Source organism: Periophthalmus magnuspinnatus, chromosome 14, assembly GCF_009829125.3.
Source record: "Periophthalmus magnuspinnatus isolate fPerMag1 chromosome 14, fPerMag1.2.pri, whole genome shotgun sequence".
Lineage (NCBI taxonomy): Eukaryota > Metazoa > Chordata > Actinopteri > Gobiiformes > Gobiidae > Periophthalmus > Periophthalmus magnuspinnatus.
In genome coordinates this window covers 14,821,085-14,836,283 of record NC_047139.1, presented here as the reverse complement: position 1 = coordinate 14,836,283, position 15,199 = coordinate 14,821,085, and the positions used below count along the sequence as shown (strand labels likewise).

Sequence of the window (15,199 nt, the reverse complement as noted above, 5' to 3'; positions counted from 1 at the left end):
GACTAAGGGATTATGCAGATATAAGGCCGCATGGTAATGTAAAAGAAAGTTCTATTATTCAATTTTGAAAATGACATTGTTTTTTATTGTCATCGCAGTATTGGAATCAGTATTGAGTATGGAGTTTATTCCTTAGCATTGAAATCGAGTTTGAAATTTTAGTGGCATGATAATAATACTCCCCTGGCAGTACTCCTCAGACTGGCAGGGGGCAGGCTGGCAGTAGACGCTGTTGTCGGAGCCATTGCAGTAGCAACGCTCCTGGCACTCCCAGTCAGTCCAGAAGGTCTGGTTGGTGGCCAGGTGCCGGCCATGCGACATGCAGCCACAGTCCCTCCGTGCCACACACAGTCCATCCATCAGCGCATAGCCATCCTCGCACTGGCAGCCCTCCTGGCACGGCAGTGGGCACGTCTCCTCTGGCTCGTCCAGGTTGGTGCAGGTCAGCGGGCAGGCCGTGGTGCACTCCTCGAAGTGGCTGTTCTCCGGGCATGGAAGAGCTGAAGAGAAGGAGAGAAGGAAATAGTTAAAAGAAAGAAAATTCTATTGTAAGCTAAGATAAGCTTTGTAGTCAGTGGAAAGGAAAGGAAACCATGTCCCTTGGATCTGGCCCATCCCTCAATAACTGTTATTGGGAAACAGCGTACCGTCACAAGTGCAGAATTCGGGGACCGTTCTCCAAACTTTGATGCAGGGTCAAAATCAAGTGTGCTTATTTTAAAAAACTGTATCCAAAATTGTACAATACATAGCATTACATGTGCAAAAAAATTGCCAGCACCACTCGTGTGCATCAAATAAGGCCCGACAGGGTTAAGTGGTAAGTGTATGTTAGAAATCAAGAAAACACTTACGGCAGTTGGTGGCACTCCTCCAAGAGGGCAGGCCTATATGTGCATCCTGACAGGCTGTGGCATAGGCCTGCAGAGAGTTACACATGGCTGAGCGGTTGCCCTCCTTCACACACATGTTGTACAGGCAGTTCCTGAAGAAGGGCGAAGGGTTCACCACTGTGTGACAGGCGATAAAGGAGCTGTTCCCGGGGTCGTTGATGTTCCCACACATCCAGGGACTCTGGTAGAGCCGCAGGTCCGTGCACATTCGGTACAGGTCGTCGCAGTCACCGTTACAGGTTAGGTCATCAGCCAGGGACTTCCAAGCCTCGGTGAACTGCTCAGCAGACTCTGCCAAGCGTCCGTTGGGGAGCCGGAGGTCATCAGTGGCGTTGCTGTTGAAGACGCCGCACAGCCCACAAGTGACATTGTAGTAAAGGGTGGACAAGGAGATGTTGAGGTATCCCTGCCGTGTGTAGTGGACTCTGAGCAGGCCACGAGACTCCACCACTGTGGCATTACCTGGAGCACGGTAGATCATCACAGTCTCCATCGGGTGGACGTATGGGAGGACTACAGGCTCACCATTTACCTACAGACACATATGAGTCAGCGTCTGTACCTGATCTTAAAATTTTGAAAAAGAGAACTAGTTCATTTTAAACATTTTACAGTGCAAAGTAATTCCTCATTTACCTTATGCATTGTGAGCATCCTAATTATTCACTGCAATGACTTTATAAGTGTTTTTCACAGCTCTCAGAAACCAGCATGCTAACATGCACTTTCTGATTATTGGAAAATTAAATGCTTTCCAATAAGATGCAGACAGTACACAGCAAATCTTATATTTCATACTATCTGTATATGTATGTATATGAGGCAAACATGTTCAAATCAAATGCAGATTTTATTGTTAACAATTGTAATATCAATTAATTTCCTTTACAAACACTTTGGCCATGATGGCCCATTTATTTATGTAATAATTTGGTGTTTTGGTTCTCAAGACACATATCTAATCAGAAAATAGAATACGTGTCAGTTATTTGGGTTAACAGATTCAATGCTGTTGGTTTAAAACTAAAATGACTCTCTCTCTGATCTGAATGGTCATTACCTAAACCTCAGTGCAGCCTCTGCAGCTCAGTGAGTGAATTCTGAAGGTTCTGAGCTTTCACATGAGGCATGGCCAGTCCATATACTGAGAATGAGAAATACTTGTATGTGTTCTCTATCTGCAGATTAAGGCACTGGCAACATAGGCTCTGTTGTGATTGTAGTATCTTTTTTTAAAAAACTACTATACTATTTTTCCTGCTATAGAAGTAGCTAAAAATAACAATAACATAAGGCATGAGAATCCGGTTATTACAGTATATTTAAGTAGTAGATTTAAATTAAGACAGTAGATTTAAACTTCGTCCTTTGCTTTAGTACAGTATAGTCTTTTAGGAAATAATTTAGCTGAACAACATATATGTAATATTTGGTACAAACTAACCTTCACTGTGTCAAAATCTGCTCCTCCCATCTGAGCTTCCACATTGGCCACTGTCACAATCACAGGTCTTTTCCAAGCCGGTCCTTTGTTGAACAGCCGCCTGCTCATTTTCACCTCCACCATTGACCCGTTGACTGGTATGGGGGCACACAGCTTCAGCAGGTAGAAGGAACTATCCTCTGGGAACGGCAGGTACGCCCCATCGAAGGAAGCCGTCATGGAAGTTTGCGTGACGGAGCATACCCCCTCTCTCCTTGGGTAGCATCCCAGTAACCCCACCTCTGCCACGCAAACCTCGCCCTCCTTACACGAATCATTATAGCAGGTTACCTCGGAGCCGAATCCGCAGGTGCATCGCTGGGTGCATTCTCCTTCCTCTCCTGAAGCTCCTACCCAGAAAGTGGCATTCATGGGGTAGTAGAGTCCGTTGTGCTCACAGCCACAGTCTTCCCGAAGCACGCACCGGCTGCCACTGAGGACATAGCCCGGGTCACACTGGCATCCCTCAGTGCAGGGGTGGGCGCAGTACAGGGGAGCTGTGAGGTCCGAGCAGGAGGCAGGGCAGGCCGTGGTGCACACCTGGTACTGGCTGAACTCGGGACATGTTAAAGCTACAAGACAAAGGAGAGAATCTTTTTTACTATTTTGTGAAAAGTGGGGTGACGGCTATGGAGAAGAATGTGGAAATTGAGTTTGATTTTTGTTGATTCCAAGTATAGTGTTTCTAACTTAATTTCGACACCAAAGACTAGACTCAACGCCGATTTCCACACCCAAATGATAATGTTAAAAGCTCCTTTTTAGACAATATTGTAATTGTAACCCAAAATAACAGTATTTGTTTATTATACCATATGGTCTTGTGGTCAGTTGGTTCCAGTTATGTGATTTTGCTCCATTGAGTATCTAGTTTTAGTATCAATTTGTATCTGATTTTCGATACTTCTGGCAACCTATCCTATACTCTCTAACAATACCTCTATGCAGACAATTTTGTACAGGAAGTAGAACCTAGCCCACAGTATATTTTTCTTTTTATCTGTTTTATTGCATGAAACTATTACATACGCAGATCATTAAACACTGTACCTGATTCTTAGAAATATGAAAAACAGAAGCAGTTCGTTTTAAATGGTTTGCACTGGTCCAAAGTTTTTCCTCACTAACCGTATGCATTTCAATTGTCTTACTTATTGATTACGATAAGTTTATAAGTGCTTTTCACTACTTTCAGAAGGCAAAGTGAAGGTTTGCACAGTAAAGCTAAGAAAAACTGCTAACAGTGCATTTCCTTATACATGGAAAAAAATCTGATACAGCACCTTTAATATATATTTTGTTCATTGTAAACTGCAATGTTGATCTAAAACTGCTTAATAATAGAAACTGCTCTGAAGGCTTCTGTTGAAAACTGTAGAACTGAGAAACCCCGCCTTTTCATTTCACCATGACAGGCAGAAGAATGACATGATTTATTGTTGAAAAATGGCTATGTAACATATGTGAACCCTACATAAAAATCACTGCATAGAAGTGCGAAGGGATAGCTGATAGGAGAAAACGGCAGTCCTCAAAACACAAATGCAGCATAGAGAATTACTCAAATATAGGTCAATCAGTCGAAATTTAACTTGGCGTAAGACAATGATGAGGGAACACTGTTAAAACATATGTTACTTTGCCTGATAGCATATGTAACTTGTTTTCATTGAAATAGATATGTTTAATGCCATACTGTGGAACATACTGTGTAACATCTCCTTTGACACTAGCAGTTGGTGTACACCCCACCAGCAGTTAGATAGTACACCTTTAAAGAACATATATTATGCAAAATTAACTTTTTCAACCATGTGGGTCCCCTCACCAAAAACCTGGAGCTGAATTTTTGTTTCGTCCATGCTTGTTTAATTAATCAATTCATCCAAACTTCTTCCTCAAAAATGCTCAGTTCACATAATGGCCATTTAGTTGCAACACAGATAACCGGAGTCATTCTCCAGTCAAATTGTGTTCACAACACATGGCTCAACTAGCATAGGATTCAGAAATGTCTCGTTATACAAAGTACATTGTAGGCATTATTTTAAGTTGCAAAATGTGAGGCATGTTTAAAAGGGAATTAAACATACATGCACCCGTGTACAAAAGACAAATCTTACCACAGAAGGCCCGGGATCTCCAGGAACGTATGGTGACTCCAAGAGCTTGACAGGCCAGGGCATACGCCTGGATGGCCTGGCACAGCGTGGTGATGTTATCCTTATTGCTGCACATGTCGTAAACACAACTGTAAACGAATGCCGTTGGATCCACCACCGCCCGACAGTCTCTGAAGGGCCCATCCGTCTTGTTGATGAGTCCGCAGTAGTCTGGTCGGAAGTAAAACGCCTCGCTAGCTGGATCACACACGCTGCAGTTTTGGGCACAACCGTCAGTACACCTCCAGTCCGTGTCCTCCGCTCGCCAACTGCCTCCGAGCTCCACCACACTCTCAGCTAAAGATCCGTCTGGGAGCAGGGGGTCGTCGGCTGGGTCGTCGTTGTAGTTCCCACAGAGGCCGCATGTGTTGTTGAAGTAAGAGCTGGGTAGAGAGATGGAGGCGTAGTGCTGGCCATCATAGGTGACCAAAAGACCAAAGTCGGTCTCCAGTGCAACAGCAACTCCGGACTGGTATGCCTTGACTGCACCGAGCTCGAGCTGGACAGGCAAAGTTTTCATCAAGCCATCCACCTGAAAAATGAGAATTAAACCCATAGTATATAACTTTTTGCCAAAAAGCAGACTACAATAGAAGCATGTTTTTTTTTTATTATGCATGTGTTTATTGCTTTTAAAAACTGAAAATCATGTTTCCTTATTGTGAGCGGACTTGCATCTCCACAAACCTGACTGTTATTTGGCCTTGAGGAGGGCCCTCTCTTGCTTAAAAGATTTTTATCAGCAAAAAATCTTACTTCATGTCTGCGCTGTTAGAGAGTCACACAGAATATTCCTTTCAGAACCTAGTATTCATACATTACCAACCAATATTTTATTGGATTCAGCTCTTGGAAATTCTAAAGAGGAAATATGTAATTCTTTTAATAGGCATTTTATCTCTGCATGTGATGTTTTGGGTAATAATAGTCATCCATCTGATCTTGATTATGTTGAATCTAAACCTCTGGCACATAATAGTCAGATTTTCTCTTTAAGACCTTTCACTTACATGGGGGTCTTGTGTAAATGCTCTCCATTCCACAGACCCAAAGAAGACAACAGAAGCTGATGACCTTGATCCAAAACTTCTATTAGTAGCCGCCCTACATTTAATTCAACCTGTATTATATTTACTAAAACTGTATTTACTAAAAATGTAAATCATTTATGTCCAATATCTAAATTACTTTGTCTTGCAAAAGTTTTAGAAAAGTTAGTTGTAAATAAAGTTACAATTTATTTAAATAGATGCTCTATTTTGAAGTCTTATGTTTTTTGGAAAAGGGCATAGTACTCTATCACTGCAACCACAAAAGTTTTAAATAACATTTTCACAGCCCTTGATGGCAAACCAGATTGTAACAGTTTAATATCAAAATTTCACTTCATCATACGAACAAATCTTGTATTCCCTTGAACTATAAAAAAAAAATTATTCAAGCAACTTTTCTTTCTGTACTAGATTATGGAGATATAATATACATTTATACTTAAACCTCTACTTTGAAACCTTTAGATACACTGAGCAAAGCTAAAGATCTTTTTACTCAACTCCATTCTGACTCTAGGTACAGACACCATGAGCACCTCTGAAATACTTGGTTAACTAAAGACATGTTCTGCCGATCGAACAGTTCATGCAAAAACGATTTCTGTAGAAAAATGTACTAGGAAACAATATATTTATATAAAGACAGATAAAATTTGTAAATCATGAAATTAATCTGACTCTTTACAGTACCAAAAAATGCCAAATCTTTCGCTAACTCAATCTTTAACTTCTCCTTTCTGTTGTTATCCAAATTATAATCTACAGAAGGTGATTAGCGATCGACAAATAAAAATTTTGGTCGACTAAGACTCCATCGAGTGTGTAACAGTTGAGAAAATTTAAATGTCTCATTTCTTTTATGCATTTTTATATTTCATTTATTAATCATTTATAAGGTCATAAGTTCAATAATATCATTTTGAATAATATTGTAAATGTTTAGGTTATCATAAGTCTAGTTTTATATCACGAGAACTAGTTCCAGTTTTCCGGTTAAGCCTTACACTAATACAATGTCAGAGTCCAATTAAGTAAAATAATATGGTTTTAAAAATGTCTTAATATGCAATTTTGTATGTATATATGTGTAATATGAGCCAGAGCTTATGCTATATTTTGTGTTGTGTTTAGGTTTGTAGACAAGCCAGCATAGACTAAATGACTAAGGGCTTACAGCCCTATTTTTTTGGTCATATATCTCAGCCCTAAATCAAGTATGACAAGGAAACCCTAAAAAAAAAAAAAGGATCTATTACCTGGACTGTCCCAAGCGTTCCTTTGGGTAGCAGAACTCTGTGTCCATAAACCTCCACTGTAACATCTCGCAGCCAGGACACCGAGGCCATCCCACGGTTCTCATTTTTGGCTTCCACACTGAAGAAAGGCAGCCCGGTCATCTCCCAGCACGGGCGGGCTAGCAGATATGAACACGTGCCCTGGAAGTATGGGTGAGAGATAATGACATAAATAAATATTTCAATATTTTTGTTGCATTATAGTGGTATCATGATACTAACATTTCAACGTTGATACTAAATAATGATTCTGATACCACAATGATAATAAAAAATACTTTTTATTTAAGAATTAGGATGTGATTTTCAACATTAAATCTGAGTACTTTCTTTTAAATTACCATGTGGTTTTATATCTGTGTAATCCCTCAGTCGTCCAGGTAGGGACTATAGTGGTCCATGGGAGTACACTAGTCTATGTGTCTTACACTTGTTCTGACACAGCTCAAGATCATTCTAAAGCTATTCAGGAAAGGTTAATTTCTGTCCAGTGAAAGTTACTTTGTTAGTATGAGTGCTGAAATGAGTATCGTGTATCAATACTAGTTTCAATCAGATTTTTGATACTTTTAACAACACTAATTACAATATTGAGATGATATTTTAACAATGTATCAAAAATTTGCTAAAATGTGCCTATAAATGTTTTGATTGAGATTCAAGTCTAGCAACAAAATGTAAATGGGCTATAAAAGGGCAGAAATATAATTTTACACCCTTTCTTTTTTAGGTTAGTTAATATTTTTTTTAAATATACTTGATATCCTTATTTTGCACATCACCAACACAACAACTGCAATTAGGGCTGCATGATACGAGAAAAAAATGTGCTATTCAATAACTTTGATTTGTATTGCAATATTATTGAGATTGGATTTTTTTTTTTTTGAACCGATGCCCATATATAATATTTGATCTGCTGCTGTGGCCAATAATTGATATTTGCAGATACCAATATTTAGCGTTTAGAATCTATGGCAAAGCCCATACATTTATCTTAAGTTGAAGTACAGCTCTAAAATTAATAAAATGTATTTAACTAGATAAATCTTCTAGTTTCATTTTTCCTCATAAGTCTACTCAAAAAGGAGGCTTCTGTCAGCTTCAAAGAAATTCTAGCAAAAGGTCGAACGTATTGGGAGGGGGAAACAGGTGGCATGGCTCCGGCGTTGGATGAGATTTGTCCTGAGTGTCTTAAGTCCTGAGTTGTGGAGCTGTCTTGGCTGACACGTGTCTGCAACATCGCATAGCGGTTGTGGACAATATCGCTGGACTGGTAGACCGGGGTGGTGGTCCCTCTGTTTAAGAATGGGTACCAGAGGGTCTGTTTCAACTACAGAGGAATCATACTCCTTAGCCTTCCCAGTAAGGTCAGACAGGGTACTGGAGAGGAGAGTCTGACCGATAGTCAAACCTCAGATTCAGGAAAAGAGGTTTACATCTTGGTCGTGGAACACTGAACTAGCTCTATTCTCTTCATCAGGTGCTTCAGGGCTCATGGGAGTTTGCCCAACCAGTCCATATGTGGAGAAGGCATTTGATGATGTCCCTCATGGTGTCCTGGGGGGGTGCTTCCCTGGGAGTACGAGGTCTGGGGCCCTTTCCCAAGGGCTGTCCACTCCCTGTATGACTGGAGCAGGAGCTGTGTTCGCATTGCTGGCAGTAAGTCAGACCTGCTCCCAGTGCATATTGGACTCATGTTGGGTCACCAGTTCTGTTCATCCAGATCTCATCTCTGCTGTTTGTAGATGATGTTGTTTTGATGGTTTCATCAAACCAGGACCTGCAACATGTACTGGGGTGGTTTGCAGCCGAGTGTGAAGTGGCTGGAATGAAAATTACCTCCTCTTAATCCGAGGCCATGGTTCTTGACTGAAAAAAGATGGGTTGCCCTCTCAGGTTGGGTGGGGAGTCCCTACTTCAAGTGAAGGAGTTCCAGTATCTCATGGTCTTGTTCAGGGGGTTCAGGGGAAGGATGGAGCGTGAAACTGACAGGCAAATCGGTGCAGTGTCTGTAGTGATGCAGTCGCTGTATCGGACTGCTGCGGTAAAGAAGGGACTAAACTGAAAGATGAGAGGTGTTCCAGACACGTCCCATAGGGAGGAGGCCGAGGACACGCTGGAGGGACTATGTCTCTGGGCTGTCCTGAGAATCCCTCGGCATCTCGCCGGAAGAGTTGAATGAAGTGTGTGTGGAGAGCGAAGTCTGGGCCTCCCTGCTCAGACTGCTGCCTCCGCAACCCAGCCCCAGAAGAAGTGGAACAAAATGGATGGATATTGTGCAGCTCTAATTTCGATATATCTCCCAGCCTTACCTGGAAGTGATAGAGGAAGCCGTCGAAGGTGTGGTAGTGTGGATCTCCAAACACCACGCAGGTGCTGGTGCGGGTGGGCTGGCAGTAGAAAGCACCCTCCTGGTGCTCGCAGGTCTCCAGCTGTCCACACGGAGCCTGCTCACACTGCACATCATTGTCCACATCCAGGCAGCGGCACCTCTGCGAGCACTGGTCAGACAGCCAGAAGATCTCCCCTCGCCTGTAGTAACGCCCTACCAGCAAAACACAGGGAAACTTTGCTATCGTGGAATGAAAACAGGGTTGCCAGGTTTTCAGGGACCAACAAGCAAGAAAGCCTCTGAAAAAAGTCCAAAGCAAGCACGCCCAAGCATCTAGTTAAACACTGTTTGTCGCCAATGATAATTATCTGTTCACAGCCCGCATTTCATTATTTACTGGGTTGCTATTATTGTTAAACAGTATGACATGTGACAGGCCAAGTGGGATTAAACATATAAACCACATTTCAAATAGAGCTGCTAAACTGGGCAGTACCTGGGGGACTAAAAAGAAGTCTGGAGATATAAGGCACAGAGTGATTGGTCTAACAGGTATCCGCACTTCAAACATCCCTGCAGCCAGGTGTTTGTAATCATAAACACCCGGCTGTGATCAAGGTAGTCTTGTGTGATGTCATGTAGTACTTATAATTGCGGTGGGCACCGAAGGCCCCATACACTTAGATGTATGCGTTTTTCTGCCAAAGGAATAGTAGATAATGCTATTAAAACACCATATACGCAGTTTAGTAGAGTGAAAAAAGTGAAAAAAGTGAATTAGGTGTGATTAAATGAAATTGTACAGTGCCACCGGAAATATTAGCATCCCTCTAAAAATCTATCGCTGTTAAGGTGATTTGTTGTAGTTTAGACTAATTCTGACCCCAAGACTGTAGATTTTTACTGGGCAGTTTTATTTTTTACAAATGTCTTTTTACTTATCTACAATATTTGTCTTATTTAATCAAGAGTGAAATGGTTATAAAGGGCCTTGCATGTGAATGAACCAATAATCTAAAAGTCACATGTTTTTTCTCCTGGTATTTTGTAGTAAACTATCACATAAATCATAAATCATTATTTACATTTTGTTAATTGTAATGTCAATATTGATCCCAAACGACATAATAAAAAAGCTCATGATGAAACGTCAATAACCGTGTAAACCCGCCATGTTCCTGGTAGTAGCACAAATACCCTCATAGAGATACATTAGTCATAAGGTAGTAAAAAGTAAACATAAGTACAGTCGAACAACCTGATTAGCTGCTGGGTCACTAATGGTAAACACATTTATGACTCTATAGAGTCAGTAAACTACTTCTTCAATCCTAAGCTCTATAGAAACGAAAATAATTGTCAATCATGTCTTCCATATTGTCAAAAAATGACTAAACAACATTACATGCAGGTAAGTGGGCTTGGATAGGTGATAAGTGAGAACAGAAATTTTCTTGAATGCAGCACAATACAGGATAGCTAAAAGAAGTCAAAATACAGCTGACTAAGATAATGATGAGGGAACAGCATTATAACATGGCCCATAAACGTGGATTGTACATATTATATCCTCTTTAAGAAAACCTTTGTAAATCCCACAATGGCATGGATATTAAACTTACCATTGTAGCTGCAGCCATTGGCAGGATCAATCAGCTCAGTGTCGACTCGGAAAACCCAGCGTCCGGGAACATTGACGTTGGTGGTCTGCTCTATGTTGACCACATCATTGGAGCGTGACCCAGGCAGGTTGAAGAAGTGTCCAATGTCTCCACCATTGAAACCTGACTGGAAAGGGACATAGTGTGAAGGGTATCGCGAGGAGTGTCCACAATGGAGGGGTAGACTTCCTGGTGCTTTACCTGAGCCGTAGTTCCCCCGAGTCCAGTCAGAGGATCTCCACCGCTGGCCGTGCCTGTACTCCACGTGATTTCTCCATAGTTGAACATACTGAAGAAGGCGGCTCCATCTGTGATTAACACTGTTTGGAATGTGTTCACCTTGGAAGCAGACACACGTTAATAGAATTTACAAAATATTAGTTGTCACATGCTTTGGTTTTATGGATAGACACTTTGGATATACATTTAAAGGAACTGTGCTCTTACAGGTTTAACAGTAGTGCAATTACAATTGAACCTGTGTAGCCAGTGTCTTAACCTGCAGATAGAGGACGCATACAATCATTAAACCATGTCTCATGCCTCTGACCTGCAGAGGCTGCACTAGCACTGATTAATAAACAGCTGCAGGTGTTGGGCTTTAGGTTTAAACCAAGTGGATTTTTGAAACTGGCAACCCAAATGAGAGACTTATGTCATTTTACTTTCTGACTGGATAATTATCTTCAGGATCTAGGCAAGGCAAGTTTATTTGTATAGCACAATTCATACACAAAGTAGTTCAAAGTGCTTTTCAGAATAAGAAAGACATTAAAATCAGACAAATCAAAACATAAATAACACCATATCTAAACACCAAATGTGGATATCAATATGGATATCATGTCCAGTGTTGCTGTAATTAAGAATAAATCAGCATTACAATCATTTATTAGTAAGATCCATATTTGATTTGTATGTTTACCTTGTATTTGGTGACAGATTTATTAAATTTTAAAAATAAAATCTTACATACAGTTCCTTTAAACTAGCTGTACCCCCATTTTTCCATGTAGTTGAACAAAATTAGATTTGGCCTGACACAGACATATTGTGTTGTGGGTTGTGTCCCCCTAACCCTAACTCCTATGTGCTTAGAGTAGCTCAGTGTGTTGTGTGAGCTTGAGTGAGTGAGCCCGCAGAGAGAACGGGGGCAAGTTAGGGAACAAGTACCCTGTTGTAAAACACAAACTCTAGAGCAGCAAATTGCATGCAAAGGTGTATCTAAAACTTTGACTCCTATTGACACAAAGTGAAGCAGTAAACTATAAGTTGGGTTTGAACCTAACTGGAGTGGTCTGGCTCCCTCCATAGAAAGTGACTTGGTGCCATGTTGTGATGAACACCCAAGTGGCGGTGAAGGTGGGCATGTTCTTGAAGTACTTGCGGACGTCTTGTGTGGCCCTCTCCAGTACGTCCGCCTCAGTGGTCTCCCTGTAGTAAACGTCTCCTCTAATGCCATTGTGCACATCGGCCCAGAGGGGAGCAATGAACGAGCGGCTGTCACTCAATGGGAAGGCCTCAGGAGTGAACTGGCTCACCTGGACGTTAAAGGAAATCACACCATTGTTGTTGACCTGGGGAGCAAAAGCAGAGACTATCCTTTAAGATGGAGCACTTGATATATAGTAAATATTATGTGCAGGCAGCTTACGTAGGCTGTGCGATATGGGATGTTGAAGAAGACAAAAGGAATAAGCAATGTGATTTCAGGGGAACTTCCATCGTCCATCTTTGGGGTTTCTAGATCCCTGTGTTCTGGTCCAAATGGATACAGGATTTCCTGAGTATTTCCTGCAAAGCCAAGGACAAATGTTAGGTCAGTGTTGGGAAGAATACCTTGAAAATGTATTAGTTATAGCAGCTAATCTGTAAACAAGTTCTATATTTGGAAATCCGAGTGCACAACTAAAGAGCCAATTAGGAGCAAGGTTGTTGAAGGTACTTGCACCTGACTGGTCTGATTGGTTATTAATGTTCATATCTTGATTTCTGATCAAAATTGTGGGAAAAAAAACAAAAAACAAACAGGATACAGTAGAGCGGGTTAACATGAATATTTTAAGGTCTGAATGAGGTTCACAACAGCAGTTACAGAAAGAGGGGCAACCATGTTTCAATGGAAGCCAAATGGAACCAGACTCAGACAGAATCATTACTTCCTATTTGGAACCCAGTGGCGAGCAAGATAGCTATGTTCATCTAGTCTATGGTTACTTCCCAACACTGTTTAAAGTGCATTTATGAAATTATAATGAACTTATTTAAAATGTACTGATTAAAATTAATTTAATAAAACTGTGCAGATTAAAGACTAAATTTCCTTATCAAGAACTGCAATGTAGTCTTTTGATTTTGGGAAAGTAAAACTGTATTTTGAATGCAACCAAATGAAAAAGAATACAATACTTGTATTTGTATTACAATATTTGTATTCTAAACACATATTTTCACTACAAGTATTGAGTTACTGGGTTGAGTCATAGGTTTAAAGCAAACATTTTGAGGACATCTGACCATTCAAAAGAGATAATATTTTGTAATTCTTAACTGCCATGGCAACAGTCTTACGTGTTCATCAGTGAAACCCATGGATAAACAAAAGCCATATGATACCTGCTGTTCTGGCAAAGATGGTGAAGATGTGAAGCAGGAGGACTGGATAGCGTCGCCTGACCATTCTGCAACAACACAGAAAATTGACAGAAAAATTATGCCAAAAAAAAAAAAAAAAAAGGTGATTATTTCACACCTGTTACTAAGAATTACAATAAATTATTAGAATAACAAATGTGATAATGACAAATTATCAAAGAGAAAATTATAATTATAATATCTAGCTCTTGATGAGTTTGAATGTTACAATCAGAACGTGGCTGTGTAACTTTCTCCACTGAAATAGAAAGGTATACTGCACAACATTCTCCATGGAGATGTTTTATACTATACCATGGAATATGATAGGCAATATTTCCACTGAGAGGAGCAGGAGAAGGCCCTCCCCATGGCCAATTAAGAGTCAGGTCTGTGGAGAAGCAAGCCCACTCACAATAAGGATGCATGTTTTTGTATGTTGTTTAGTTTTGTTTTTCTTCATAGACTATTACCCTATTGTGCAGGCAAGGTTCCAGACTGCAACCAAATGCATGCATGTTATTTACAATCTGCAATGTCTGTGTTGCATTCAGATGCTGATCATCTTGGATTATCCTCATATAAATGAAGAGAAGAGAGCACCTTTTACCTATATATAAAGTGTATCTACATATGAATAATAAGAGGGGGCATTGAGAGAAATTTTGACAATTTTTATTTTACATTTACTCAAAACTACAAGCCAGGTATGTTTTACAGAAGACTTTTACTTCCTGCTCAAAATATCTGTGTGCATTAGACATCTACTTGCAGGCTACACTACATTCCCACATTATTAAAGCATATAAATATAGGTCTATAATATAAACTAGAAAAAATGTCATTTAATTATTTACTTATTTATATCAATTTAATGCAACCCTAAATGTGGTAATACAGGAAGTACTCCACTGTTTTTCAAATTTCATACACCTTCACCAGAATCATTTGGAGAATTTCAGCCCTAGAATTGCCAAATTCTGCTGAACTAAATGTAAAAGGTGATGTCATGGAGTAGGTACTATTTGACATCACAAGGTGGAACAGAGCATTTTGAGCTTTAGAGATGTAGACAAACTAATAAGAAAGATAACTCCTGGTATGTTTTTGAGGTAACAGCATTCTAACATGGCTTAAAACTCTCAAGATCAATTTTGTGTAATATAGGAAATTTTAATGTTACACCAACCACTGTGTACTCGGGTTCACTTGTTTGCTGTAGCCTAATAAAAAGCTATGTGAGTATCTTTTACGCACATACTTTTTTTGTTTAATTAAGATGTGTAACCAGTGTTCCAAAGTCAATTTACTTACGATACTAAGGAATAGACTTGATACTCAATACCAATTTTCAACATGAAATTGTAGTACTTTCTTTTATATTACCTTGTGGTCTTAAATCCCTCAGTCGTCCAGGTAGAGGTAGGTTCAAACAATACTAGTTTTAGTATTGATTATTTTCTTATTTTTGATACCTTGTTAACCCTATGTGCTACCTTTTGAACATTTTGTAATCATTTTTGGGTTTAGCACTCAAGTCACGAGGACACTCAACCTTCAACCTCCCGATAAACTTCATTATACCTCACTGTTTCACCAGTAAACATGCTCCATACTGAAATGACTCATTCCTTCTGAAACCCTAGCAGCTGAGTCAGAGGAGCAGGGCCGCACAGTTTGGCCC

General features: G+C 40.2%; 1 protein-coding gene across 1 annotated transcript in view; it reads right to left on the bottom strand.

The window, feature by feature from the left end:
- Window positions 1-13,561, bottom strand: part of tecta (tectorin alpha) — a 35,647-nt gene extending 22,086 nt beyond the window's left edge. Inside the window, exons 1-11 of the mRNA XM_055226683.1 lie at window positions 13,498-13,561; window positions 12,536-12,675; window positions 12,171-12,458; window positions 11,083-11,220; window positions 10,843-11,008; window positions 9,201-9,433; window positions 6,847-7,026; window positions 4,500-5,070; window positions 2,338-2,948; window positions 855-1,425; window positions 187-500 (exon numbers count right to left, since the gene is read on the bottom strand). Of these exons, the coding sequence (XP_055082658.1) occupies window positions 187-500; window positions 855-1,425; window positions 2,338-2,948; window positions 4,500-5,070; window positions 6,847-7,026; window positions 9,201-9,433; window positions 10,843-11,008; window positions 11,083-11,220; window positions 12,171-12,458; window positions 12,536-12,675; window positions 13,498-13,561 (3,276 nt within the window). The remainder of the gene's footprint in view (window positions 1-186; window positions 501-854; window positions 1,426-2,337; window positions 2,949-4,499; window positions 5,071-6,846; window positions 7,027-9,200; window positions 9,434-10,842; window positions 11,009-11,082; window positions 11,221-12,170; window positions 12,459-12,535; window positions 12,676-13,497) is intronic.
- Window positions 13,562-15,199: the final 1,638 nt, after the last annotated feature.